We start from the raw sequence: 26058 nt of genomic DNA, 5'->3' as shown, positions 1-26058 counted from the left end.
ACCACTTCAGCGAGTCCCACTCCCCCGGTGTTCAAACATAAACCAATATAGAGTGACCGTTGGTTTATAAACTCATTAGTGGCTTATTTAATCTCGAACAGGTCACAGCCCTTCACAAAAAACGAGATTATTTTATCTAAAAACGCCTTACAAAAAACCATTCAGAAACCCGAGCTGCTGTCAGCGTGTTGCTGTGCCCCTCAGTTTAAGGTTACGGTGACGGGGATTGGGATGACATCTGCTGTCAACGTGTTGCTGTGCACCTCAGTTTAAGGTTATGGTGACGGCGATTGGGATAACATCTGCTGCAGTGTTGCGCGTTTAGCCATTTCCAGCAGCTGTCGGGAAGCTCTCAGTTCACAGCAGGTCGGACCGTTTGTTTTTGTTACGAGCACAGCCGATGAAACGTTGCTGCACATTCTGGATGGGAAAGTGGTTTTGTTTCTCCGCGTTAGGGAGAAGACTCGCTCCACGCCGGCCTGACCGTAAGGGAGAATCAGAAGAGCAGCAATCAATCTCCAAAGGGCTGGATAGCGCTTTTCTTGGGTCCCCACTTGGTTCAGATCCAGCACTTGCCCCCACCACTCATCCAGTCTTGTTGCCCCTGGCTGGAAATCGGGCAGTTGAGAATCTACTTGATACTGGTTCCACTCGTTCACGATGGTCTGTTTCTCATCGTCGGATTTCGTTACCGATGGAAACCGTGTCAGGAGACTAATAATCGTGTCTTCCCCATAATCCAGTTTTTTAGCTGGATGTAGCAGCCCCAGCGCCTCCACTATTTTGTCCGTTAGTGGTAATTTTTTCAGTAGTTTCTGGACAGCTGCAGAATAAAACTTTCTGACTCCAGCATAGAAGCTCTGAAGTGTGGCTCTGTCTAAATCTCCATCCGCAGCAAGAAACATCTTCGCTTTAACACCAACAGACAACTTCTCGTCTTCTTTCTGATTCGTTAATTCTTGGAAATCCACCGCGGTGACATCATCGGCTCTGCTCAACACATCCGACTCCACAAATCGGTTGAGCAGCGTTTTTAGCAGTTTCCGGCTTTCTTCCCAGAGGTAGACAACTCTCGAATCCTCGGCTTGGAAAAAAACATTGTAGGCTAATAAATCATCCAGCCCATGTTCCAAGAATAGGAAGTAAAGGTGCATTTCCTGGTCTTGTCTGTAGGTGTAAACTCGCTGCACTCGGCCGGGTTGTTCCGTTTCATTGCTGCTTCCTAAATGGGCTTTAAGGGGCTCCCACTGGTTATTACACCTCGCTACTGCTGGGCGGCGACTGAGCCACCTTGTTCCTCTGTGTTTTATTAGCTCAAGCTCGTCTGCGTCACACCACTGCTGGTGTTGCTCGTATTCCTCTTTTCGTTTCGCGCTACCACTGAAATAATAGAAGATGTCCACGAGCAGATCTTCCACTGGTTTAGAGATTGTTTCAACAGCATCCTTCGCTGCAAGATGTACAATGTGGGAAACACAAGGCAGACTGTACACGGAACGTGACCGCTGTTTTATCCGACTTAAAACAGAGTTATTCTTTCCTCTCAGGACATTGGCAGAGTCAGAAGAGAAACCAATAACATTCTCCCAGGGAATGTGGTGGGCAGCAAGAACAGAATTTATTAGACTAAACACCTTTTCTGCATTTGATGCATTACATATTTCCACAGCCACGAGCTCTGTTTTTACAACTTTAAGAGTCTGGTGAAAGTACCTGATCAGAATGCAAACCTCCTTGTCGCTGCGAACATCATTGCTCTCATCCACCATTAAAGTGATGGGGCCAGTTTGAGCATGTGTTACAGCGGATTCAGAATGGTGCCTGGCAAGAGCCTGTATTATTGCACTGGCTTCGGTACTCCCATAGGAAAATCTTCTGCAATGTCTGAATCAGGAAACGTCAGCTTTACCAGTTTGGTGAAATGATCTGCACATGCAATGGGCAATCCATGTTCCGCAATGGCCTGGCAAAAAAGTACTTCAGCATTTGTAACCTTCTGAGCTAAAGTCTGCCGAGCTGGGCTAACAAAGCCTGTCGACTGCTGCCTTTTCGAGGCCTCAGCCCGACTCACATGCTTGTAAGTTTCCAGGTGTTTCTTGAGGTCGTTCACTCCAGAATTCCCAATGTTGATGTCCACAGAACAAACAAGACAAAATGGGTGTTCATCTGACAGTCTGCTGCTGTGTACTGTGTAGGAGCTGCTCCAGCCGGCATTGTATTTACACCTGTAGTGACGCCACTTGCTTGGATGTCCCGTTTTTGACATGACTAGAAGGCGGATACAATGCTCGACAAGGAAATATTAATTAGCCGCTCCGCTCCCAGCTTCTCCCTCTTCACCCGCTCTCAGCCTCTCCTTGCCCTCTTCACCCGCTCCACTCTCGGCCTCTCCTCACCCTCTTCACCCGCTCCACTGTCGGCCTCTCCTCGCCCTCTTCACCCACTCCACTCTTGGCCTCTCCTCGCCCTCTTCACCCGCTCCACTCTCGGCCTCTCCTCGCCCTCTTCACCCACTCCACTCTTGGCCTCTCCTCGCCCTCTTCACCCGCTCCACTCTCGGCCTCTCCTCACCCTCTTCACCCGCTCCGCTCTCAGCCTCTCCTCACCCTCTTCACCTGCTCCGCTCTCAGCCTCTCCTCACCCTCTTCACCTGCTCTGCTCTCGGCCTCTCCTCGCCCTCTTCACCCGCTCCACTCTCGGCCTCTCCTCACCCTCTTCACCCGCTCCGCTCTCAGCCTCTCCTCACCCTCTTCACCTGCTCCGCTCTCACCCTCTCCTCACCCTCTTCACCTGCTCCACTCTCGGCCTCTCCTCACCCTCTTCACCCGCTCCGCTCTCGGCCTCTCCTCACCCTCTTCACCTGCTCCGCTCTCGGCCTCTCCTCACCCTCTTCACCCGCTCCGCTCTCGGCCTCTCCTCACCCTCTTCACCCGCTCCACTCTCGGCCTCTCCTCACTCTCTTCACCCGCTCCGCTCTCAGCCTCTCCTCACCCTCTTCACCCACTCCGCTCTCGGCCTCTCCTCACCCTCTTCACCCGCTCCGCTCTCGGTCTCTCCTCACCCTCTTCACCCACTCCGCTCTCGGCCTCTCCTCACCCTCTTCACCCGCTCCGCTCTCGGCCTCTCCTCACCCTCTTCACCCACTCCGCTCTCGGCCTCTCCTCGCTCTCTTCACCCGCTCCGCTCTCGCCCTCTTCACCCGCTCCGCTCTCGGCCTCTCCTCGCTCTCTTCACCCGCTCCGCTCTCAGCCTCTCCTCATCCTCTTCACCCGCTCCACTCTCGGCCTCTCCTCACTCTCTTCACCCGCTCCGCTCTCAGCCTCTCCTCATCCTCTTCACCCGCTCTGCTCTCGGCCTCTCCTCACTCTCTTCACCCGCTCCACTCTCGGCCTCTCCTCACTCTCTTCACCCGCTCCGCTCTCGGCCTCTCTTCACCCGCTCCGCTCTCGGCCTCTCCTCACCCTCTTCACCCGCTCCGCTCTCGGCCTCTCTTCACCCGCTCCGCTCTCGGCCTCTCCTCACTCTCTTCACCCGCTCCGCTCTCGGCCTCTCCTCACCCTCTTCACCCGCTCCGCTCTCGGCCTCCCTTCACCCGCTCTGCTCTCGGCCTTTCCTCACCCTCTTCACCCGCTCTCGGCCTCTCCTCACTCCCTTCACCCACTCTGCTCTCGGCCTGTCCTCACCCTCTTCACCCGCTCCGCTATCGGCCTCTCCTCACCCTCTTCACCCGCTCCACTCTCGGCCTCTCCTCACCCTCTTCACCCACTCCGCTCTCGACCTCTCCTCACTCTCTTCACCCACTCCGCTCTCGGCCTCTCCTCACCCTCTTCACCCGCTCTGCTCTCGGCCTATCCTCACTCTCTTCACCCACTCTGCTATCGGCCTCTCCTCACCCTCTTCACCCGCTCCGCTCTCGGCCTCTCCTCACCCTCTTCACCCGCTCTGCTCTCGGCCTATCCTCACTCTCTTCACCCACTCTGCTATCGGCCTCTCCTCACTCTCTTCACCCGCTCCGCTCTCGGCCTCTCCTCACCCTCTTCACCCGCTCCGCTCTCGGTCTCTCCTCACCCTCTTCACCCGCTCCACTCTCGGCCTCTCCTCACTCTCTTCACCCGCTCCGCTCTCAGCCTCTCCTCACCCTCTTCACCCGCTCCGCTCTCGGCCTCTCCTCTCCCTCTTCACCCGCTCCGCTCTCGGCCTCTCCTCTCCCTCTTCACCCGCTCCGCTCTCGGCCTCTCCTCTCCCTCTTCACCCGCTCCACTCTCGGCCTCTCCTCTCCCTCTTCACCCGCTCCACTCTCGGCCTCTCCTCACCCTCTTCACCCGCTCCACTCTCGGCCTCTCCTCACCCTCTTCACCCGCTCCGCACTCAGCCTCTCCTCACCCTCTTCACCCGCTCCGCTCTCGGCCTCTTCTCGCTCTCTTCACCCGCTCCGCTCTCGCCCTCTTCACCCGCTCCGCTCTCGGCCTCTCCACACCCTCTTCACCCGCTCCGCTCTCGGCCTCTCCTCACTCTCTTCACACGCTCCGCTCTCGGCCTCTCCTCGCCCTCTTCACCCGCTCCACTCTCGGCCTATCCTCACCCTCTTCACCCGCTCCGCTCTCAGCCTCTCCTCACCGTCTTCACCCGCTCCGCACTCGGCCTCTGCTCACCCTCTTCACCCGCTCCGCTCTCAGCCTCTTCTCGCCCTCTTCACCCGCTCCGCTCTCGCCCTCTTCTCGCCCTCTTCACCCGCTCCGCTCTTAGCCTCTCCTCGCTCTCTTCACCCGCTCCGCTCTCAGCCTCTCCTCATCCTCTTCACCCGCTCTGCTCTCGGCCTCTCCTCACTCTCTTCACCCGCTCCACTCTCGGCCTCTCCTCACTCTCTTCACCCGCTCCGCTCTCGGCCTCTCCTCACTCTCTTCACCCGCCCCGCTCTCGGCCTCTCCTCACCCTCTTCACCCGCTCCGCTCTCGGCCTCTCTTCACCCGTTCCGCTCTCGGCCTCTCCTCACTCTCTTCACCCGCTCCGCTCTCGGCCTCTCCTCACCCTCTTCACCCGCTCCGCTCTCGGCCTCTCTTCACCCGCTCTGCTCTCGGCCTTTCCTCACCCTCTTCACCCGCTCTCGGCCTCTCCTCACTCTCTTCACCCACTCTGCTCTCGGCCTGTCCTCACCCTCTTCACCCGCTCCGCTCTCGGCCTCTCCTCACCCTCTCCACCCGCTCTGCTCTCGGCCTATCCTCACTCTCTTCACCCGCTCCGCTATCGGCCTCTCCTCACCCTCTTCACCCGCTCCACTCTCGGCCTCTCCTCACCCTCTTCACCCACTCCGCTCTCGACCTCTCCTCACTCTCTTCACCCACTCCGCTCTCGGCCTCTCCTCACCATCTTCACCCGCTCTGCTCTCGGCCTATCCTCACTCTCTTCACCCACTCTGCTATCGGCCTCTCCTCACCCTCTTCACCCGCTCCGCTCTCGGCCTCTCCTCACCCTCTTCACCCGCTCTGCTCTCGGCCTATCCTCACCCTCTTCACCCGCTCTTGGCCTCTCCTCACCCTCTTCACCCGCTCCGCTCTCGACCTCTCCTCACCCTCTTCACCAGCTCCACTTTTGGTCTCTCCTCACCCTCTTCACCCGCTCCACTCTCAGCCTCTCCTCACCCTCTTCACCCGCTCTTGGCCTCTCCTCACCCTCTTCACCCGCTCCGCTCTTGGCCTCTCCTCACCCTCTTCACCCGCTCCGCTCTCGGCCTCTCCTCACTCTCTTCACCCGCTCTCGGCCTCTCCTCGCCCTCTTCACCCGCTCCGCTCTCGGCCTCTCCTCACCCTCTTCACCTGCTCCACTCTCGGCCTCTCCTCACCCTCTTCACCCGCTCCGCTCTCGGCCTCTCCTCACCCTCTTCACTCGCTCCGCTCTCGGCCTCTCCTCACCCTCTTCACCCGCTCTGCTCTCGGCCTCTCCTCACTCTCTTCACCCACTCTGCTCTCGGCCTGTCCTCACCCTCTTCACCCGCTCCGCTCTCGGCCTCTCCTCACCCTCTTCAGCCACTCCGCTCTCGGCCTCTCCTCACCCTCTTCACCCGCTCTGCTCTCGGCCTATCCTCACTCTCTTCACCCACTCCGCTATCGGCCTCTCCTCACCCTCTTCACCCGCTCTGCTCTCGGCCTCTCCTCACCCTCTTCACCCGCTCCGCTCTCGGCCTCGCCTCACCCTCTTCAGCCACTCCGCTCTCGGCCTCTCCTCACCCTCTTCACCCGCTCTGCTCTCGGCCTATCCTCAGTCTCTTCACCCACTCCGCTATCGGCCTCTCCTTGCCCTCTTCACCACTCCGCTCTCGACCTCTCCTCACCCTCTTCACCCGCTCCGCTCTCGGCCTCTCCGCATCCTCTTCACCCGCTCCACTCTCGGCCTCTCCTCACCCTCTTCACCCGCTCCGCTCTCGGCGTCTCCTCGCCCTCTGCACCCGCTCCGCTTTCGGCCTCTCCTCACCCTCTTCACCCGCTCCGCTCTCGGCCTCTCCGCATCCTCTTCACCCGCTCCGCTTTCGGCCACTCCTCACCCTCTTCACCCGCTCCGTACTCAGCCTCTCCTCACTCTCTTCACCCGCTCCACTCTCGGCCTCTCCTCACTCTCTTCACCCGCTCCGCTCTCGGCCTCTCCTCGCCCTCTTCACCCGCTCCGCTCTCGGCCTCTCTTCACCCGCTCCACTCTTGGCCTCTCCTCCCTCTCTTCACCCGCTCCGCTCTCGGCCTCTCCTCACTCTCTTCACCCGCTCCGCTCTTGGCCTCTCCTCGCCCTCTTCACCCGCTCCACTCTCTTCCTCTCCTCACCCTCTTCACCCGGTCCGCTCTCGGCCTCTCCTCACCCTCTTCACCCGCTCCGCTCTCGGCCTCTCCTCACCCTCTTCACCCGCTCCGCTCTCGGCCTCTTCTCGCCCTCTTCACCCGCTCCGCTCTCAGCCTCTCCTCGCTCTCTTCACCCGCTCCGCTCTCGCCCTCTTCTCGCCCTCTTCACCCACTCTGCTCTTTGCCTCTCCTCGCTCTCTTCACCCGCTCCGCTCTCGGCCTCTCCTCACCCTCTTCACCCGCTCAACTCTCTTCACCCGCTCCGCTCTCGGCCTCTCCTCACCCTCTTAACCCGCTCTGCTCTCGGCCTGTCCTCACCCTCTTCACCCGCTCTCGGCCTCTCCTCACCCTCTTCACCCGCTCCACTCTCGGCCTGTCCTCACCCTCTTCACCCGCTCCGCTCTCGGCCTCTCCTCGCTCTCTTCACCCGCTCCGCTCTCGGCCTCTCCTCACTCTCTTCACCCGCTCTCGGCCTCTCCTCACCCTCTTCACCCGCTCCACTCTCGGCCTGTCCTCACCCTCTTCACCCGCTCCGCTCTCGGCCTCTCCTCACCCTCTTTACCCGCTCCGCTCTCGACCTCTCCTCACCTGTCACTATTGGAGGAAACAATTGCCTCCTTATATGATGAAACCTACCTCACATGTCCCAGCAGCAGCCAATCACAGGAGGGTGTCTCCCTGACAAACGAATGCCACACTCTGATTGGTCTAGAGGTTTAGAAGATCTGAGTTGTGACAACGAGTGACTTTTCAGTGGACCAATCTCGCCACTAGGTAAAAATCATGAGAGTTGAGAGTTCTGTGGCAAGATCATATAGGCAGTAGTGACCATAATATAACATGCTTTAAGATGATAATTGAGAAGGACATAAGTATGACAAAAACCAGATTAATTGATTGGAGAAAAGCTGATTTTGAGGGGCTGAGAATAGAACTTGAAAATAAAGACAACAATATTGGCAAACAACGATGTAGAACAGCAATGGGAAACATTTAAAATGGTGTTCAACAGAGTGCATGAACAATATATTCCACTAAAAGGAAAGAACAAACTAAACACTAATGAGACTCCATGGATGAATAAAGCCATAAGGAAACAATTGAGGGTAAGGAAAGAGGTATACACTAAGTACATGGACAGCAGGGGAGTGCATGATAAGGGAGAATACAAAGAAATTAGGAGAGAAGTAAAAAAAAAACAATTTGGGAGGCAAAGAGGAACTATGAAATTAAATTATCAAGGAACATAAAACAAAATAGTAAAATATTTTATAGGCACATCAATTAAAAAAAAGGAAAGTTGGGATGGGAATAGGGCCATTAAGGGATAGTCAGGATAATACCACAGATAACGATGGAAAGATGGCAGAAATATTAAATAATTATTTTACTTCAGTATTTACCACGGAGATAGAACAGGTGGACATGACATTGGATGATGAGATTAGGAATGAGATAAGTGCATTTAAAATAAAAGAATGGGGAATATATTAAATAAACTAATCAAACTCAGAGGATAAAACCCCGGCATCCATGTATTTTAAAAGAATCTAGGGAAGAGATAGCAGAGGCATTACTACACATATTTAATCATTCATTAGAGAAAGGTGTAGTGCCAGAGGAATGGCAGATAGTTAACGGGGGCGGGGGGGCGGGGAGATAGTCAATACTGAGGAGGCCTGCAACAAGTTACAGGAGGACATTAATAAACTTGCAGAATGAGCATATACTTGGCAAATGAAATTCAACACAGATAAATGTTAGGTATTATATTTTGGTAGGAAGAATAAGGAGGTCACTTATCACTTGGAGGGTGCAACCCTAGGTGGGGTAGAGGAACAAAGGGATCTCGGAGTACAAATACACAAATCACTAAATGTTGCACCACAGGTTAGCAAGGCCATAACAAAGTAAACCAAGCACTAGGGTTTATTTCTAGAGGGATAGAATTGAAAAGTAGGGAAGTTATGCTAAACCTGTATCGAATCTTGGTTAGACAACACTTAGATTCTGGTCGCCATATTATAAAAAGGTTATAGGGGCACTGGAGAGGGTGCAGAGAAGATTTACAAGGATGATACCAGAAATGCGAGGGTATATATATCAGGAAAGGATGAACAGGCTGGGTCTCTTTTTTCTTGAAAAAAGGCTGAGGGGTGACCTAATAGAGGTCTTTAAAATTATGAAAAATTTTGATAGAGTGGATACAGAAAGAATGTTTCCACTGTCCACTTGCGCACAGCAAGCTCCCGCAAACAGCAATGTGATAATGACCAGATAATCTGTTTTTTTTTAGTGGTGTTGACTGAGGGATAAATATTGGCCAGAACACCGGGGATAACGCCTTCAAAATAGTGCAACGGGATCTTTTATGTCCACCTCGGTTTAACATCTAATCTGAGAAACAGCACCTCTGACAATGCAGCACTCCCTCAGTACTGCACTGGAGTGTCAGCCTAGATTTTTGCACTTAAATCCCTGGAGTGGGACTTGAACCCACAACCTTCTGGGGCTCTGCTCTTACAATTGTATGGTATGTAAACTCTGAGCTTGGCACTTACCAGCGCCTTCAGGAGAGATGGTGAGAACTCCCCTGTGTGGAGAGTGAGAATACAATAACTGAGATATTGTCACTCCCGGGCACTGGGACCCGGTTGGAAGCAGACATCGAAGCCCCGTCCCGCCCACTCTATGATCCTGCACTAAGATGGCCTCGCATGCACTGTTACACACTAAATAAAATGACGTTGCACTGAAACTTTCTGCCCTCCTTCACAAATATGGCTGCCGTTAACCTGAGCCTGTAAGGGGAAGAAATCCCCGCAACTGCAAACACGGGATCTTCGGGGCTTGCCTCCTGCAGGAGTTGTTTATGAAGCCTCTCCACCCACCTAACGGCCCATTACTCCCCTCCGTCGCGACTCTTACCCGCTGCATCCTTGCGCTCCCGGCTTCAGTTCCTCTCCGTCCCTCTCCAGTAACGCACTGCGCATGCTTCTGCGCCTGCGCGCTGGGCTCCAGTAGTCTGGGTGCGGCACGTGGTCCACCGCAGGGAATGCTGGGTAAACCTCCCATTGAAAGACCAGATTAGTGAATGGAATATGATTTACTGTGATCGGATTGAGGACTGAACCATGTTCATTCTAGTAGTTATGGTTTGTTTCTGCTGATCTTAATAACCCCTGCATCTGCGCTGGAGATTAATATTCTGTATAAATAGTGAATGTTACTCAAAGGGTTGACGGTGGATAGGCAATGGCAAACATTTAAAGATTGCATGGATGAACTGCAGAAATTGTTCATCCCTGTTTGGCATAAAAATAAAACAAAAAAGGTGACTCAACCGTGGCTAACAAGGGAAATTAGGGATAGCATAAGATCCAAGGAGAGGACATATAAATTGGCCAGAAAAAGCAGCAAACCTGAGGATTGGATGCAGTTTAGGATTCAGCAAAGGAGGACAAAGGGATTAATTAAAAGGGGGAAAATAAGAGTATGAGAGTAAACTTGCAGGGAACATAAAAACTGACTGTAAAAGCTTCTATAGATATGTGAAGAGAAAAAGATTGGTGAAGTCAAGCGTAGGTCCCTTGCAGTCAGAATCAGGGGAATTTATAATGGGGAACAAAGAAATGGCAGACCAATTAAATACATACTTTGGTTCTGTGTTCACAAAGGAGCACACAAATAAACTCAGAGATGTTGGGGAACATAGGGTCTAATGAGAGGGAGGAACTGAAAGAAATCAGTATTTGTAGGGAAATGGTGTTAGGGAAATTGACGGGATTGAAGGCCAATAAATCCCCAGGGCCTGATAATCTACATCCTAGGGTACTTAAGGAAGTGGCCCCAGAAATAGTAGATGCATTGCTGGTCATCTTCCAAAATTCTATAGACTCTGGAGCAGTACCCATGGATTGGAGGGTAGCTAATGTAACCCCACTATTTAAAAAGGTGGTAGAGAGAAAATGTGGAATTATAGACCGGTAAGCCTGACATCGGTAGTGCGGAAAATGCTAGAGTCCATTATAAAAGATGTAATAGCAGAGCACTTGGAAAACAGTGACAGGATTGGACAAAGTCAGCATGGATTTACAAAAGGTAAATCATGCTTGACTAATCCACTGGAATTTTTTGAGGATGTAACTGGTAGAATAGATAAGGGAGAACCAGTGAATGTGGTGTATTTGGACTTTCAGAAGGCTTTCGATAAGGTACCGCATAAGAGATTAGCGTGCAAAGTTAAAGCACATATGATTGGGTGTAAGGTACTGTCTTGGATAGAGAACTGGTTGGCAGACAGGAAGCAAAGAGTTGGAATAAATGGGTCTTTTTCTGAGTGGTAGGCAGTGACTAGTGGGGTACCGCAGGGATCGGTGCTAGTACCCCAGCTATTCACAATATATATAAATGATCTAGACAAGGGAACTAGATGTAATATCTCCAAGTTTGCAGATGACACAAAGCTGGGTGGGCATGTGTGCTGTGAGGAGGATGCAGAGAAACTCCAGTATGATTTGGACAGGTTTGGTGATTGGGCAGATGCATGGCAAATGCATGACAATGTGGATAAATGCGAGGTTATCCACTTCGGTGGCAAAAACAGGAAGACATTATTATCTGAATGGCAATAGATTGGGAAAAGGGGAAGTGCAACGAGACCTGGGTGTCCTAGTGTACCAGCCGCTGAAGGTAAGCATGCAGGTGCAGCAGGCGGTTAAGAAGGCAAATCGTATGTTGGCCTTCATAGCGAGAGGATTCGAGTACAGGAGCATGGATGTCTTGCTGCAGTTGTACACGGCCTTGGTGAGACCACACCTTGAGTACTGTGTGCAGTTTTGGTCACCTTATCTGAGGAAGGATGTTCTTGCCATGGAGAGAGTGCAGCGAAGATTGACCAGACTCATACCTGGGATGGCAGGAATGAAGTATGAGGAGCGATTGGATCGATTAGGCTTATATTCGCTAGAGTTTAGAAGAATGAGAGGGGATCTTAAATATATTCAAGAAGGTGTTAGATATATTTCTTAAGGCTAAAGGGATCAAGGGATATGGGGAGAAAGCAGGGACAGGGTACTGGATTTGGATGATCAGGCTCGAGGGGCCGAATGGCCTACTCCTGCTCCTATCTTCTATGTTTCTATCAGGGACATTAGACTTTGGGATTTGGGGACAAGATCAGGCGGATCCAGGTGTTGGGCTGGTTACATCCAATCATCAGCCTGTCTGAAATGGGCTTCTGAAAATAATCTGTCACCATCTGATTCCACCGTCATATCTTCATCTATTACCCGCCTTTCGCCCTCACTAGAGCAGTTTTCACCACCATGACCACTCTCTATACTGAGGCTCTCTGATTTCCATTTATAGGATTTGGTGTCACATGTAAGTGGTCACTTACATCATTTTCCTTTGACTTAGTAAAGATTTATTAGTGCAAATAAGTCTAAGTCAAGCTCAACACTAACCATTAAAGAGACTAAACACACAAAGGGATATCGATGCACTTACCAATATACTTATGTTAATTTGCACTGATGTGTGTTCATTATGATGTCACTTTTTCAGTGTCCGCCGGTGCGATTATTTATTTATTTACTGTTGCTCCTTGGTTTAAATTACTGAGCACCTCCTTCCCTCTCAGCATCCAATTCCCATTCTCACCAAATTCCCCTTACCACCCTGTTCAGCAAGCGACTCCGTTAAGTAGCTTCTCCAGCTCTGTGCCACACAGCTCATTCTCATCCTAGTCCCTCCTCCAAAGTTATCTCTGTCTTCAGCTAGTCCACTCACTTTTCTGCCACCTTGTTGTTGACCCAAAATGGCGATGGTTGCTACCCAGAATACTCTGCGCTGTAGAATAGGCCCTGTCAATGCTGCAGGGCCTGGTGTGCGCAGGCGCGGGGAGAGCTCGGTGCGGGGCGGGTTCCGCGCGTGCACAGTGCCGCCAGTCGGGTGATGGCAGTGGAAGGTGGAGAGAAGATTCCAGAGCGGGGAGGAGGCGGCAGAGCGCAGGGGAGCAATAGAACTGGCGGGGAGGCTTTATAAACACCCAGGATGGGCCTGAGGCCCCGAACAAGAGCCTCCGGGCCGGGCGTTTGCCCCGAGCGGGGCGGTAGCTGCAGGGCTTTCTCCCGGTGACAGGCCCGGGGTAACGGCCGCCATCTTGAGAGGCTAAGGGGGCAGCAGGGCGCATGCGCGGCCCCCTTGGCCTGGAACCAGGAGGAGAGAATCTTGTCAATTTCTATCCTGGACTCACAGTGATGACTTTTGTAAACTCCTTTTACAGGCTGTGAGAAGGGCAGCATTTACACACCTCAAACTCAAACCAAACATCACATCAAGATCTGACACAGTCACTCCATTCATCAGGACCTGAATATCATTGGCCTCTGAATGTGGAAGGAGAAATGTTTGTCTGTTCTGTCTGTGGGAAAAGATTTCAAACATCAGCGTGACTGGAAAAGCACCGAGACACACACACCCGAGTGAGAGTGTTCCAGTGCACTGACTGTGGAAAGAGCTTTAACCAGTTACACAGCCTGAAAAAACATCGCACCATTCACAGCGGGGAGAAACCGTACACGTGTTCTGTGTGTGTGGACGAGGCTTCAACTGATCGTCCAACCTGGAGAGACACAAGGACACCCGCACCATGGAGAAACCGTGGAAATGTGACGACTGTGGGAAGGGATTCAATTATCCATCCCAGCTGGAAAATCATAGGCGCAGCCACACCGGGGAGAGGCCATTCACCTGCTCCGAGTGTGGGAAGGGATTCACTCAGTCATTCTGCCTCCAATCACACCAGAGAGTTCACACTGATGAGAGACCGTTTAGTTGCTCCCACTGTGGCAAGAGGTTCAGGTGTTCATCCAACCTCATTGCACACCAGCGAGTTCACACTGGGGAGAGGCCGTTCACCTGCTCCATGTGTGCGAAGGGATTCAGTCAGTCAACCACTCTGCTGACACACCAGCGAGTTCACACTGGGGAGAGGCCGTTCATCTGCTCCATGTGTGGAAATGGATTTACGAATTCAACCCAGCTGCTGAAACACCAGCGAGTTCACACTGGGGAAAGGCCATTCACTTGTTCTGTGTGTGGGAAGGGATTCGCTCAGTCATCCACGCTGCTGAGACACCAGCGAGTTCACACTGGGGAGAGGCCGTTCACCTGCTCCGTGTGTGGAAAGGGATTCACTCATTCATCCAACCTGCTGACACACCAGCGAGTTCACACTGGGGAGAGGCCGTTCACCTGCCCCGTGTGTGAGAAGGGATTCACTCGGTCATCCCACCTGCTGAGACACCAGCGCGTTCACAAATGACTGCAGAGGTTGGATTCTGCTGCTTTTCCTGGTGTTAATCACATCCAGGACTGAACCATGTTTATTCTGACAGTGGGGTTTGTTTCTGCTGATGTTAATAACCCCTATAATTGGGCTGGAGTTTAATATTCTGGATATATAGCTGATTGTGTTCTAGGGACTGCAGTGTCCCTTTAAGAACCACTGTCTGCGATCCTTCCGCTTAATTCAGGGACTCTCGTCAGAAATTAGTTCACAATAAAATTATACATTTTACTTCAATCCTATTTTAGTCTTTGGTATAATTCAGTGTCTGAAAGGTTCCGCTGATTAACATCTCCAGTTAGAAAGTGCTGATTAATCCTCACTGACAATTCTTACTGACTTGCACATTACACACAGTGGCACCTCCATTATCCACCAGAAAGAAGGGGAATGGGAATTGGTGGAGAATCGAGAGTCCCCAAATGTTGCCCCTCCCGTCTGGTAAAGCAATCCCCTCGGCACGGGAATGGAGACAAGTCCAGTTATAGTAACAGGCTGAGTTAAAGGTATTTACTCAGACGGGTGGAAGGTGGGAAGTGGTGTTCCCCGGGGATCGGTGCTGGGACCACTGTTGTTCACCATTTACATGAATGATTTGGACTTGGGAATCAGAGGTACAATTTCAAAATTTGCAGATGACACTAAATTGGGGGGTGTAATTAATACTGAGGAAGACTGCGATAGCATCCTTGTAGAATTATTCAGTTGTGTTCAGTAAATAACAGCATCTTTTAATTTGCTTTGACTGATCACATCACTACATAGTTATGCGAAAAACAGAAATCATTAAACAGCTCCCAGTTTCAGAATTGTTAGATTCAAACTCAGCTTATTCCAAGTACAATCTAACATTTCAAAAATTGTAATGGATGTAGGTGAGATATTAGGACTGTTGTCTAACACAATCCAAACACAGTGACACACAGACAGATGGGCAGGTGTAGCTTCACAGCGAATCCTTTCAAGCCTCACTAAAAAGTGGCAGACTGGCAATCCATTGTTCACTAATGGAGTTGTGATCTTTGTAAATTAAGAAATGGAAATGCATGGAAATGTGTCAAAGAGTTGATTAACAGAGTGAGGCATCATCTCACTTTGATTTCTATTTCTGACAGCAGGCAACAGAAAAAGGTCATTACAACACGACATAAACAGACTCTTCAGGGGTGAGACATCAGACTTCAGAACAACACGTCTGCCAGCTCTGGCCACAAACCTCAGTACAGTCAACCTTTCAGCAGCTGCAGCCCTGATTAAATAACTAGTAGTTTAACATGTCTAGTCGAGCTTTTGTATCAAAATAGAAGAAATGTATTTGTGACACACACACCATTAATAATTAAATCACAATGTGATTGTGAGGATCGATTATCGTCTCTTTAACCCGAGGTGTCCACCGGTCAAGGAAGGTGTCAAGTGAATCGGTGGACACTGCCTGCTCCCTCTCCAGGGCCACCCAGGCAGGGACAAGACCACGGGAGAGAGGCAGGCAGCCAGAGTGAACCCCCCATGGGCCCCACCCATCCTGGACCTACAAATTGCTGTTTTCGCCAGGCCCAAGAGCAGATTCAGGAGAAGATCCTCCGACTTACCCACCCCCGCCGCACTGGGCGGCCAAAGATTAGGAGTGTGGGGCTAAAGTGTAACCAAGAGTTGAGGAGCAGCCCCTTCAGGTAACTATACAGGGGCTGCAACCTCTCACACTGAATATATACACGGCCCATGGACTCCTCTAGGCCACAGAAACCGCATCTGGCCTTGGAGTCCGGAAAGGAGCTTAAAGGTTGTTGCACATGACAGCTCCCTGCAACAGTCTCCACCCCAGATCCCCAATGGTGCAGGGAAGGACCCCCACTTAGAGAGCTCTCCACTGGGGAACCTCGCCTCCGCCGGACAGCAAGATGGCCCGCCAGTCTGATTGAGATTGGGCAATAGACTAAATTAATCAATAAATGATACAGAAACCCGAGTCCCCGGGTCCTCAGGCCTGGTGTGAAGTACGCTGGCCTCCAATTTTCCGTTACTGACTCGCACCTCAGGCCCCGCCCAGTCTGGTTTAATTACTAAATGTTTTCTAACTCGGGTTCAGGCCTGTCATTGTGAGGGAAACAAGGCCTCAGTTATTGGTGTGTCCCACCCGAGCGGCTGTTAATGGCTTTAATAAACTGGCAGCAAGGTTGTTTTTAAAGGTGGAAAGTGGTGAAAAACACCACTAGCGATGCCTCAAAACTCACAGACAGAGAAATCCACTTCATCAGCGCCCCTGCCACAGGACTCAATATCCACCCTCTCCACCACTGGTGCACTGTGTCTGCAGTATGTACGGTCTACAAGATGACCACGGTCAGGCCGTGTGGAGTCAAAGGTCAGGCAGCAGAATGGATGGAAAGATCGCAACAAACTTCCCTTAACTCCAACCCTCTGATTTCTGTTTTGTAGCCATCTTTCCATCCATTCTGCTGCCTGGCCCTTCACTCCACACGGCCTGACCTTGGTCATCTTGTAGACCGTACATATTGTTTATGGATAGCAAGCTGGTTACAAAACAGGAAACAGAGAGTAGGCATTGGGAGTAGCTAATCAGCCTGACAAAAGGTGAGAAGTGGTGGTCCACAGGGATTTCAAACATCAGTGTGACTGGAAAAGCACCGAGACACACACACCCAAGTGAGAGTGTTCCAGTGCACTGACTGTGGAAAGAGCTTTAACCAGTTACACAGCCTGAAAAAACATTGCACCGTTCACAGCGGGGAGAAACTACACGTGTTCTGTGTGTGGACGAAGCTTCAACTGATCGTTCAACCTGGAGAGACACAAGGACACCCGCACCACGGAGAAACTGTGGAAATGTGGGGACTGTGGTAAGCGATTCAATTACCCTTCCCAACTGGAAATTCATCAACGCAGTCACACTGGGGAGAGGCCGTTCACTTGCTCCATATGTGGGAAGGGATTCACTCGCTCATCCATTCTCCAAACACAGCAAGTTCACAATGATGAGAGACCATTCAGTTGCACTCACTGTGGGAAGAGATTCAAGCAGTCATCCAACCTCATTCTACAGCAGCGAGTTCACACTGGGGAGAGGCCGTTCACTTGCACTGTGTGCGGGGAGGGATTCAGTCGGTCATCCCACTTGCTGACACACCAGCAAGTTCACACCGGAGAGAGGTCTTTCACCTGCTCCGTGTGTGAGAAGGGATTCGCTCATTCTTCCGAGTTTCTGACACACCAGCGAGTTCACACTGGGGAGAGGACATTCACCTGCTCTGTGTGTGGGAAGGGATTCACTCAGGCATCCCACCTACTGACACACCAGCGAGTTCACACCGGGGCGAAACCGTTCACCTGCTCCGTGTGTGAGAAGGGATTCGATCTCTCATGCAACCTGCTGAAACATCAGCAAGTTCACAAGTGACTGCAAGGGTTGGATTCTGCTGTTATTGCTTCTGTTAATCACATCCAGGACTGAACCATGTTCATTGTGACAGTTGGGGTTTGTTTCTGCTGATGTTAATAACCCCTATAACTGGGATGGAGTTTAATATTCTGGATATATAGCTGATTGACTTGTTGGGGCTGCAGTGTTCATTTAAGAACCGCTGTCTGATCTTTCCCCTTAATTTATGATGAGAGTGCTTTAATTGAGTTATTGAGTTGAGGAGCAAAAAGAATATGATCACGCTATTGGGGGTATTGTATAGGCCTCCAAATAGTGAGAGGGAGGTAGAGGAGCAAATCTGCAGGGAAATCGCAGAGATATGCAAGAGCTATAGAGTGGTGATATTGGGGGACTTTAATTACCCAAATATCGATTGGGATAATGCTGGGGTGAAGGGAAAGGAGGGTAGGAATTTCTGAATTGTGTTCAGGAGAATTTCCTTCACCAGTATGTTCTTGGCCCAACTAGGAAGGAGGCATTGCTGGATCTGGTGCTGGGGAATGAGGTGGGCCAGGTCGACCAAGTGTCTGTGGGAGAACACTTGGGTACGAGTGATCATCGTATCACAAGATTTAGATTAGCAATGGAGAGGAGCAAGGAACAATCTAGAGTGGAACTTCTAAACTGGAATAGGGCTAACTTCAATGGGATGCGAAGGGATCTAGCCAGGGCAAAATGGAACCAAAGACTGACAGGAAAAACTGTAACGGAACAATGGGTGATCTTTAAGGAGGAGATGTTCCAAGTACAGGCTAGGTACATTCCAACAAGAGTGAAGGGTAAGGGAACCAAAGCAAGGGCTCCTTGGATGACGAGGGAGATAGAGAAGATGATGAAACAAAAAAAGAGGGTGTATGATACATGTCAGGTGAATTCTTCAAGGGAGAATCAGACCAAATACAAAAAGTTGAGAGGGGATGTGAAGATGAAAATAAGATTGGCAAAGAGAGAATATGAGAGTAGAATGGCAGTTAACATAAAAGGGAACCCACAAATCTTCTACCGGCATGTAAACAGTAAGCGGGTAGTAAGAGGCGGGGTGGGTCCTATTAGGGACAAAGAAGGTGATATATGCTTAGAGGCGCAGGGCAAGGCTAGAATATTCAATGAGTACTTTGTATCGGTGTTTACTAAGGAAGTGGATGCTGACAAAATATCGGTAGAAGTGGAAATGGTAGAAGGAATGGAAGGAGTGAAAATTGATAGACAGGATGTACTAGAAAGGCTGGGTATGCTTAGAGTGGACAAGTCGCTTGGTCCAAATGGCTTGCATTCCAGGTTGCTAAGGGAATTGGGAGAGGAGATAGTGGAAGTGCTGGCCATAATTTTCCAATCTTCCCTAAATGTGGGGGAGGTGCCTAGGATTGGAAAGTGGCAAATGTGACACCATTGTTCAAGAAAGGGTGTGAGGACAATCCTAGTAACTACAGGCCGGTCAGTTTAACATCAGTGGTGGGTAAAGTTTTAGCAACAATAATCAAGGAAAAAATTAACGGGCATTTGGAGAGGTTTAAGCTAATTAAGGAGAGCCAACACGGATTTGTAAAAGGAAGATCGTGTTTGACTAATCTAATTAAATTTTTTGATGAAGTAACAGAGACGATTGATGAAGGAAATGCAATGGATGTTGTCTTTTTTTGTTGTCTTGTTGCCTCCTTGAAAAGGTGTAACATCCCCATCGACACCTGGGAATCCCTGGCCCAAGACCACAAAAAGTGGAGGAGAAGCATCCGGGAAGGTGCCGAACACCTCGAGTCTCTTCGCCGGGAACAAGCAGAAGCCAAGCGCAGGCAGCGCAAGGAGCGCACGTCAACCCAAGCACCCCACCCACCCGCCCCTTCAACCACCGTCTGCCCCACCTGTGACAGACTGTAGGTCCCGCATTGGACTCATCAGTCACCTGAGAACTCATTTTTAATGTGGAAGCAAGTCATCCTCAGTTCCGAGGGACTGCCTAAGAAGGATGTTGTCTACATGGATTTTCGGAAGGCATTTGACAAAGTACCACATAGAAGGCTGGTTAACAAAATTGAGGCTCAAGGAATAGGTGGGTCAGTGGCAGTTTGGATAAGGAATTGGCTTAAGGACAGAAAACAGCGAGTTGTGGTAAATGGCTGTTTTGCAGACTGGAGGATTTTCCGTTACTAACTCGCACCTCAGGCCCCGCCCAGTCTGGTTTAATTACTAAATGTTTTCTAACTCGGGTTCAGGCCTGTCATTCTAAGGGAAACAAGGCCTCAGTTATTGGTGTGTCCCACCCGAGCGGCTGTTAATGGCTTTAATAAACTGGCAGCAAGGTTGTTTTTAAAAGGTGGAAAGTGGTGAAAAACGCCACTAGCGATGCCTCAAAACTCACGGACAGAGAAATCCACTTCATCAGCGCCCCTGCCACAGGACTCAATATCCACCCCCTCCACCACTGGTGCACTGTGTCTGCAGTATGTACGGTCTACAAGATGACCACGGTCAGGCTGTGTGGAGTCAAAGGTCAGGCAGCAGAATGGATGGAAAGATCGCAACAAACTTCCCTTAACTCCAACCCTCTGATTTCTGTTTTGTAGCCATCTTTCCATCCATTCTGCTGCCGGGCCCTTCACTCCACACGGCCTGACCTTGGTCATCTTCTAGATCTTACAAACTGTTATGGATAGCAAGCTGGTTACAAACCAGGAAACAGAGAGTAGGGGTTGGGAGTAGCTACTCAGACTGGCAAAAGGTGGGAAGTGGTGTTCCACAGGGATCGGTGCAGGGATCACTGTTGTTCACCATTGACAGAAATGATTTGGACTCGGGAATCAGAGGTACAATTTCAAAATTTGTCCATGACACCAAATTGGGAGGTAGAGTTAATACTGAGGAAGACTGACAACATGCAAGAAGACAATAAACTTGCAGAATGGAAGGATAATTAGCAAATTAATTTTAAGATAGGTGGTGCATTTTGGTAGGTAGAATAAGGAGGCCACACACTACTTGGAAAATAAGAATCTAAATGGGGTAGAGGAGCAAAGGGAACTCGGGGTCCAGATACACAAATCACTAAAAGTAGCGACGCAGGTTAATGAGGCCATAACAGGAGCAAACAATGGACTGGGGATCATTTCTAGAGGGATAGAACTGAAAAGCAGAAAAGTTATGTTAAACTTGTATTGAACCTTGGTTAGACCACACTTGGAGTACAGTGCACAGTTCTGGTCACCATATTATAAAAAGGATATAGAGACATTGGAGAAGGTGGAAAAAGGCTTTGCAAGGATGATCCTAGAACTGAGATGATATACTTATCAGGAAAGGCTGAACAGGCTGGGGCTCTTTTCTCTAGAATAAAGAGAAGGCCGATGGGTGACCTGATCGAGGTCTTTAAGATGATGAAAAGATTATATCGGGTGGACCTGGAGAAAATGTTTCTACTTGTGGGGGAGTCCAAAACTACAGGTCATAAATATAACACAGTCTCTAATAAATCCAATGGGGAATTCAGGGGAAACTTCTTTACCCAAAGAGAGGTCAGAATGTGGAACGTGCTACCACAAGGAGTAGTTGAGGCGAATAGCACAGATACATTCATGGGGAAGGTAGATAAGCACATGAGGGAGAAAGGAATAGAAGGATATGCTAATAGGGTTAGATGAAGAGTGGTGGGAGGAGACTCGTGTGGAGCAGAAACACCGGCATTGACCAGTTGGGCCGAATGGCCTGTTCCTGTGCTGTAGACTCTGTCATCTATGTAACTCTGTGTAACTATGTCTTCTGACGACGCTGGATAAGCTTTTACTATTATTACCATAATTGTGCAGCATCTTCTTTTCCAAATATCTCTTAACTTCTCTAATGGCTGCTTTTGACTCCCTCAATTGTGGGTGATATTTGTCCCTATTCTCCTATAAACTGAATTCATCTTGTTACAAACTGGGTTCAATGTAAGACAATTCGGGGAGTCAGGGATCATTCACCCCTAGACCTATGCTGGCCGGTAAAACCCCAGACGGTTCCTCAGTAAGGATTCCTCTGGTTCCTCACCATATATTTGTCAGGATACTGAAACCCAGCTTTCTTACCGTCCACTCCTGGAGGCCCCACTCCCTGAGCCTACAACCTTCAGCAGGGTCAGTGGTGGAGTTCCACAGCGGGAGTGATCCCAGAGTAACTGTCGGGATCGCACCCCAGTGGATGTTCCGGGTCATGTATTTTTAGTTATCCTGGTGTCTAACACACACATCAATAAAACAGGGAATTCCTGGAAACACGCTGCAGGTCCTTCTTTATCTGGAGATCAAATGTCTGTTGTATAATTGTACCAGCAGTTAACAGGCTCCTGTGAACTCCTCCATCTGCTATTTTAATGCAGACTTTAACCAATTTATATTAAACAGATTTATTTAGAGTCAGGACTGTCAGACAAACACGTTAAACCTTCATAGAATAATTACCACAGTCATTTTTAGACTGGAAACTTAAACCTGCTGTTTCACTTTCAGTCAGGAACAGATCGCAGTTTGACACCAATCTCTGATTCGACAGCACGTTCCCAGCATTCACCGTTGTTCTTCCTGACTCTAAACACAGTTGTAAAGGAGCCTTCTGTTCTGTGCCTAGGAGCTCTGAACCATGGAAGAGAGCGGCTGGGACACATTTCTTACAGGCTTCAAGATTACCCGCACGGGGACTTTGCTGTCAGTGAAGAGAGACGAGAAAGACCAAAGTGCCGTTTGCCCCCCTCAGTGTGGCCCTGAAGAACTGTGTCCAGGCTGAAGTTCAGTTCCCGCCGTACGATCCTCCCCCAGATTGTCCTTTCTGAGCTCCAGCCAGGTGATGCTAAACACCCAGATGGGAAAGATGAAAAACTACAACAATGTGTTTAAAGCAAAGCTGATTTATCCAGAATATTACAGGGTTTATTGACATCAGCAGAAACAAACACAAACTGTCAGAATGAACATGTTTCAGTCCTGGAAGTGTTTAACAACAGCAGAATCCAACCCCTGCAGTCACATGTGAACTTGCTGGTGTGTCAGTAGGCTGGATGATCGATTAAATCCCTTCCCACAGACAGAGCAGGTGAACGGCCTCTCCCCAGTGTGAGTGCATTGGTGTGTCAGCAGATCTTTTGCGCTTTTAAAGCTCTTCCCACAGTCAGAACATTTAAAAGGTCTCTTATTGGTGTGAACAAGTTGGTGAGCCAGTAGATGTGGTGACTGAGTGAATCCCTTCCCACACATGGAGCAGATGAATGGCCTCTCCCCAGTGTGAACTCGCTGGTGTGTCACAAGGCCGGATGACTGAGTGAATCCCTTCCCACACACGGAGCAGGTGAACGGCCTCTCCCCAGTGTGAACTCGTTGGTGGACAGCGAGTTCAGATGACCGCCTGAATCCAGTCCCGCAGTGAGAGCACCTGAATGGTCTCTCATCAGTGTGAACACGTTGATGGCACATCAGTTCCCCAGAACTTTTGTAGCTCTTCCCGCAGTCCAGGCATTTAAAAGGTCTCTCGTCAGTGTGAACTCGCCGGTGCTTCAGCAGATTTGATGACTGAGTGAATCCCTTCCCACATTCGAGGCAGGTGAACGGCCTCTCCCCAGTGTGAACTCGCTGGTGTGTCAGCAGGTCACGCGATCGCCCGAACCTCTTCCCGCAGTGAGAGCAGCTGAACGGTGTGTAACCGGTGTGAATGTACTGGTGCTCCATCAGTGCCTCAGGGCGTTTAAAGCTCTTCTCGCAGTTGGAGCATTTAAAGTCTCTCTCATCAGTGTGAACCCGTTGGTGCCTCAGCAGGGCAGAGAAATGAGCGAATCCTTTCCCACACACAGAGCAGGTGAACAACTTCTCCTCGGTGTGAATGCGCTGGTGTGTCAGCAGGGCAGATGACTGAGTGAATCCATTCCCACACACGGAGCAGGTGAACGGCCTCTCCCCCGTGTGCCTGCGCCGATGAGTTTCCAGCTCAGACGGGTAATTGAATCCTTTCCCACAGTCCCCACATTTCCACGGTTTCTCCCCAGTGTGACTGCGCTTGTGTCTCGACAGGCTAGATGATCGGCTGAAGCTTCGTCCACACACAGAACATGTGTACGGTTTCTCCCCGCTGTGAACGGTGCATTTTACTTCCATGTTCAAACACCAATGATATTCAGGACCTGATGAATCGAGTGACTTTGTCAGATCTTGATGTGATGTTTGGCTTGAGCTTCCTGTCCACAAATTCTCCACTCCTCATACCCTGCAAGATTAATTTAAAACAGGAAAAAGAGAGCGTGAGAGAGAACCCACAAAAAAAAAGGCAGGCTGTGAAATTGAGCTCAATGAATCTGGTCATTTGTGGGGCCGGCAGCAGAAAACGTGACCGTGAAAGCTGCCGGATTGTCATAAAATCCCAACTGGTTCACTGATGTCCTCAAGGAAGGGAACCCGCACCCATATGGGCCTGAACAAGACTCTCGCCTATATGGGAGGAGAGAGGTGGGAGCGAAAGGGGGGGGAAGGAGAGGGACTTTATACATCTGCAACTCGACAAGAACTTTGACAGAACCTCCTAAACCCGCGACCTCTCCCACCTTGAAGGACAAGGTGCCAGGGAACACCATCACCTCCAAGTTCCCCACCAAGTCACATACCACCCTGTCTTGGACATCTATCGCCGTTCCTTCATCGTCACTGGGTGAAAATCCTGGATCTCCTCACCTGACAGCATTGTGGGAGTACCTTCACCACACGGACTGCAGTGGTTCAAGAAGGCGGCCCACCATCACCTTCTCAACGGGAAACTGGGGACTGGCAACATATGCTGGCCTTGCCAGTGACGCCCACATCCCACGAATGAATTAAAAAAATCTGCAGATGTAAACTGGATGGGGGTACAGTAGCATAGTGGTTATGTTACTGGACTAGTAATCCAGAGGCCTGGACTAATGATCCAGAGACATAAATTCAAAACCCACCACGGCAGCTGTGGAATTGAAATTCAGTTGATTAAATAAATCTGGAATAAAAAGCTAGTATCTGTAATCACAGAATCTACAGTGCAGATAGAGGCCATTTCGGCCCATCAAGCCTGCACCGACACATATCCCACCCTATCCCCGCGTATTTAATCCCCTAACACTAAGGGTCAATTTATCATAGCCAAATCAACCTAACCTGCACATCTTTGGACAGTGGGAGGAAACCGGAGCACCCGGAGGAAACCCACGCAGACACAGGGAGAATGTGCAAACTCCACACAGACAGTCGCCCGAGGCCAGATTTGAACCCGGGTCCCTGGCGCTGTGAGGCAACAGTGCTAACCACTATGCCACCGTGCCCATGAAGTTATTGGGTTGTCGTAGAAACCCATCTGGTTCATGAATGTCCTTTAGGGGAGGAAATCTGCTGTCCTTAGCCAGTCTGGCCTCTTTGTGACTCCAGACCCACAGCAATTCGGTTGACTCTGAACTGCCCTCTGTGGTTCAAGAAAGTGACTCACCACCACCTCCTCAAGGGCATTTAGGGATCGGCAATAAATGCTGCCTTGCCAGCGACGCCCACATCCCATGAATTAATTAACAAAAACTGGATTAAAAGCCTTTACAGAAATACTTGTTCCTAAAACAATAGTCTTTTACATTGTAGGGACAGTGTCTGTTTAACAACCTAATCTCCCCCAGAATCCACCTGCCGTGACAGTCCCACATTGGAAATTGTTGGGTCCTCCTGGGCTCAGAAGTACTGGGGGTTAAACCCTGCAGTTCTCCTCCATCTCCACTCCAGCTCAAACTGAAGCAACAAAAAGACCTACACAGGCGGCCAGGGAGCGACTTCCGCATCCAGCGCCCGCCCTGATACAAGCCGGCTCTGGATTGGCGGCTCTGCTGTGTCGATCCAATTGTGGTTTCTCCTGTCCGGTCACTCCCGCGCATGCTCAACTCACTCTTCCCGGGTGATTGACGGGAGCTCCGGATCAACAGAAAGAGTGGGGCGGGTCTGGAGGAACGAGCGGGCGGCGGATCCCCCAACCAATCGGAGTGTGCGAGGGGCGGGGCTTGACCTTTAAACCTGAACAACTGGAGGTAAGCTGAGCATGCGCGGGAGAGGCTGATTGTTGGGCAGTGTGAGCTGAGCATGCGCGGGAGACGCTGATTGTTGGGCTGTGAGAGCTGAGCATGCGCGGGTGGCGAGGCTTCACACACCCCGAGAGCGGCCCCAGGCCCGATTATAAGAGCAGTGAACATTATCCGCCCCCACCCGCGGGTCCCCGTTTCACTCCGGCCCGAATCTCAACAAAGCGCCAAACTCCGGGACAGACAGGAAGTGAGTCAGGGAGCGTCTGTAAATGAAGGAGAAATGGAGACTGGTCAGGGAGCGTCTGTAAATGAAGGAGAAATGGTGACTAGTCAGGGAGCGTCTGTAAATGGAGGAGAAATGGTGACTGGTCAGGGAGCGTCTGTAAATGGAGGAGAAATG

General features: G+C 50.6%; 3 protein-coding genes across 4 annotated transcripts in view; 1 reads left to right on the top strand and 2 right to left on the bottom strand.

The window, feature by feature from the left end:
- The window catches only part of LOC147119302 (uncharacterized), a 39674-nt gene extending 21668 nt beyond the window's left edge, over positions 1-18006 (top strand). Inside the window, exons 1-3 of one of the 2 annotated variants that reach the window (XM_085984955.1) lie at positions 13436-14142; positions 15117-15118; positions 17086-18006. In XM_085984955.1, coding sequence (XP_085841081.1) covers positions 13480-14142; positions 15117-15118; positions 17086-17596 — 1176 coding nt within the window. In that variant the 5' untranslated portion in view covers positions 13436-13479 and the 3' untranslated portion in view covers positions 17597-18006. Of the gene's footprint in view, positions 1-13113; positions 14484-15116; positions 15119-17085 lie in introns of those variants that run through there. The other variant, XM_085984954.1, reaches the window with a different exon arrangement.
- LOC147119303 (zinc finger protein 862-like) lies at positions 276-1769 on the bottom strand. Its single transcript, XM_085984069.1, has one exon. It carries the CDS (start codon positions 1767-1769, stop codon positions 276-278), a length of 1494 nt encoding a protein of 497 aa, XP_085840195.1.
- A 4471-nt stretch (positions 18007-22477) lies between the features above and the next one.
- On the bottom strand, positions 22478-23845 carry LOC147119301 (uncharacterized). Its single transcript, XM_085984938.1, has one exon. It carries the CDS (start codon positions 23728-23730, stop codon positions 22609-22611), a length of 1122 nt encoding a protein of 373 aa, XP_085841064.1. The 5' UTR covers positions 23731-23845; the 3' UTR covers positions 22478-22608.
- Positions 23846-26058: the final 2213 nt, after the last annotated feature.

The sequence above is a fragment of the Somniosus microcephalus genome, chromosome 4, assembly GCF_052327205.1.
Source record: "Somniosus microcephalus isolate GS21.2 chromosome 4, FLI_Smic_1.0, whole genome shotgun sequence".
In the NCBI taxonomy this organism is placed as follows: domain Eukaryota; kingdom Metazoa; phylum Chordata; class Chondrichthyes; order Squaliformes; family Somniosidae; genus Somniosus; species Somniosus microcephalus.
This window is presented reverse-complemented; position numbering and strand designations above follow the sequence as displayed.

Coding starts and splice junctions, on each gene's coding strand:
- LOC147119301 (XM_085984938.1), bottom strand. CDS start 23,730: ATGGAAGTAAAATGCACCGTTCACAGCGGGGAGAAACCGTACACATGT.
- LOC147119303 (XM_085984069.1), bottom strand. CDS start 1,769: ATGGTGGATGAGAGCAATGATGTTCGCAGCGACAAGGAGGTTTGCATT.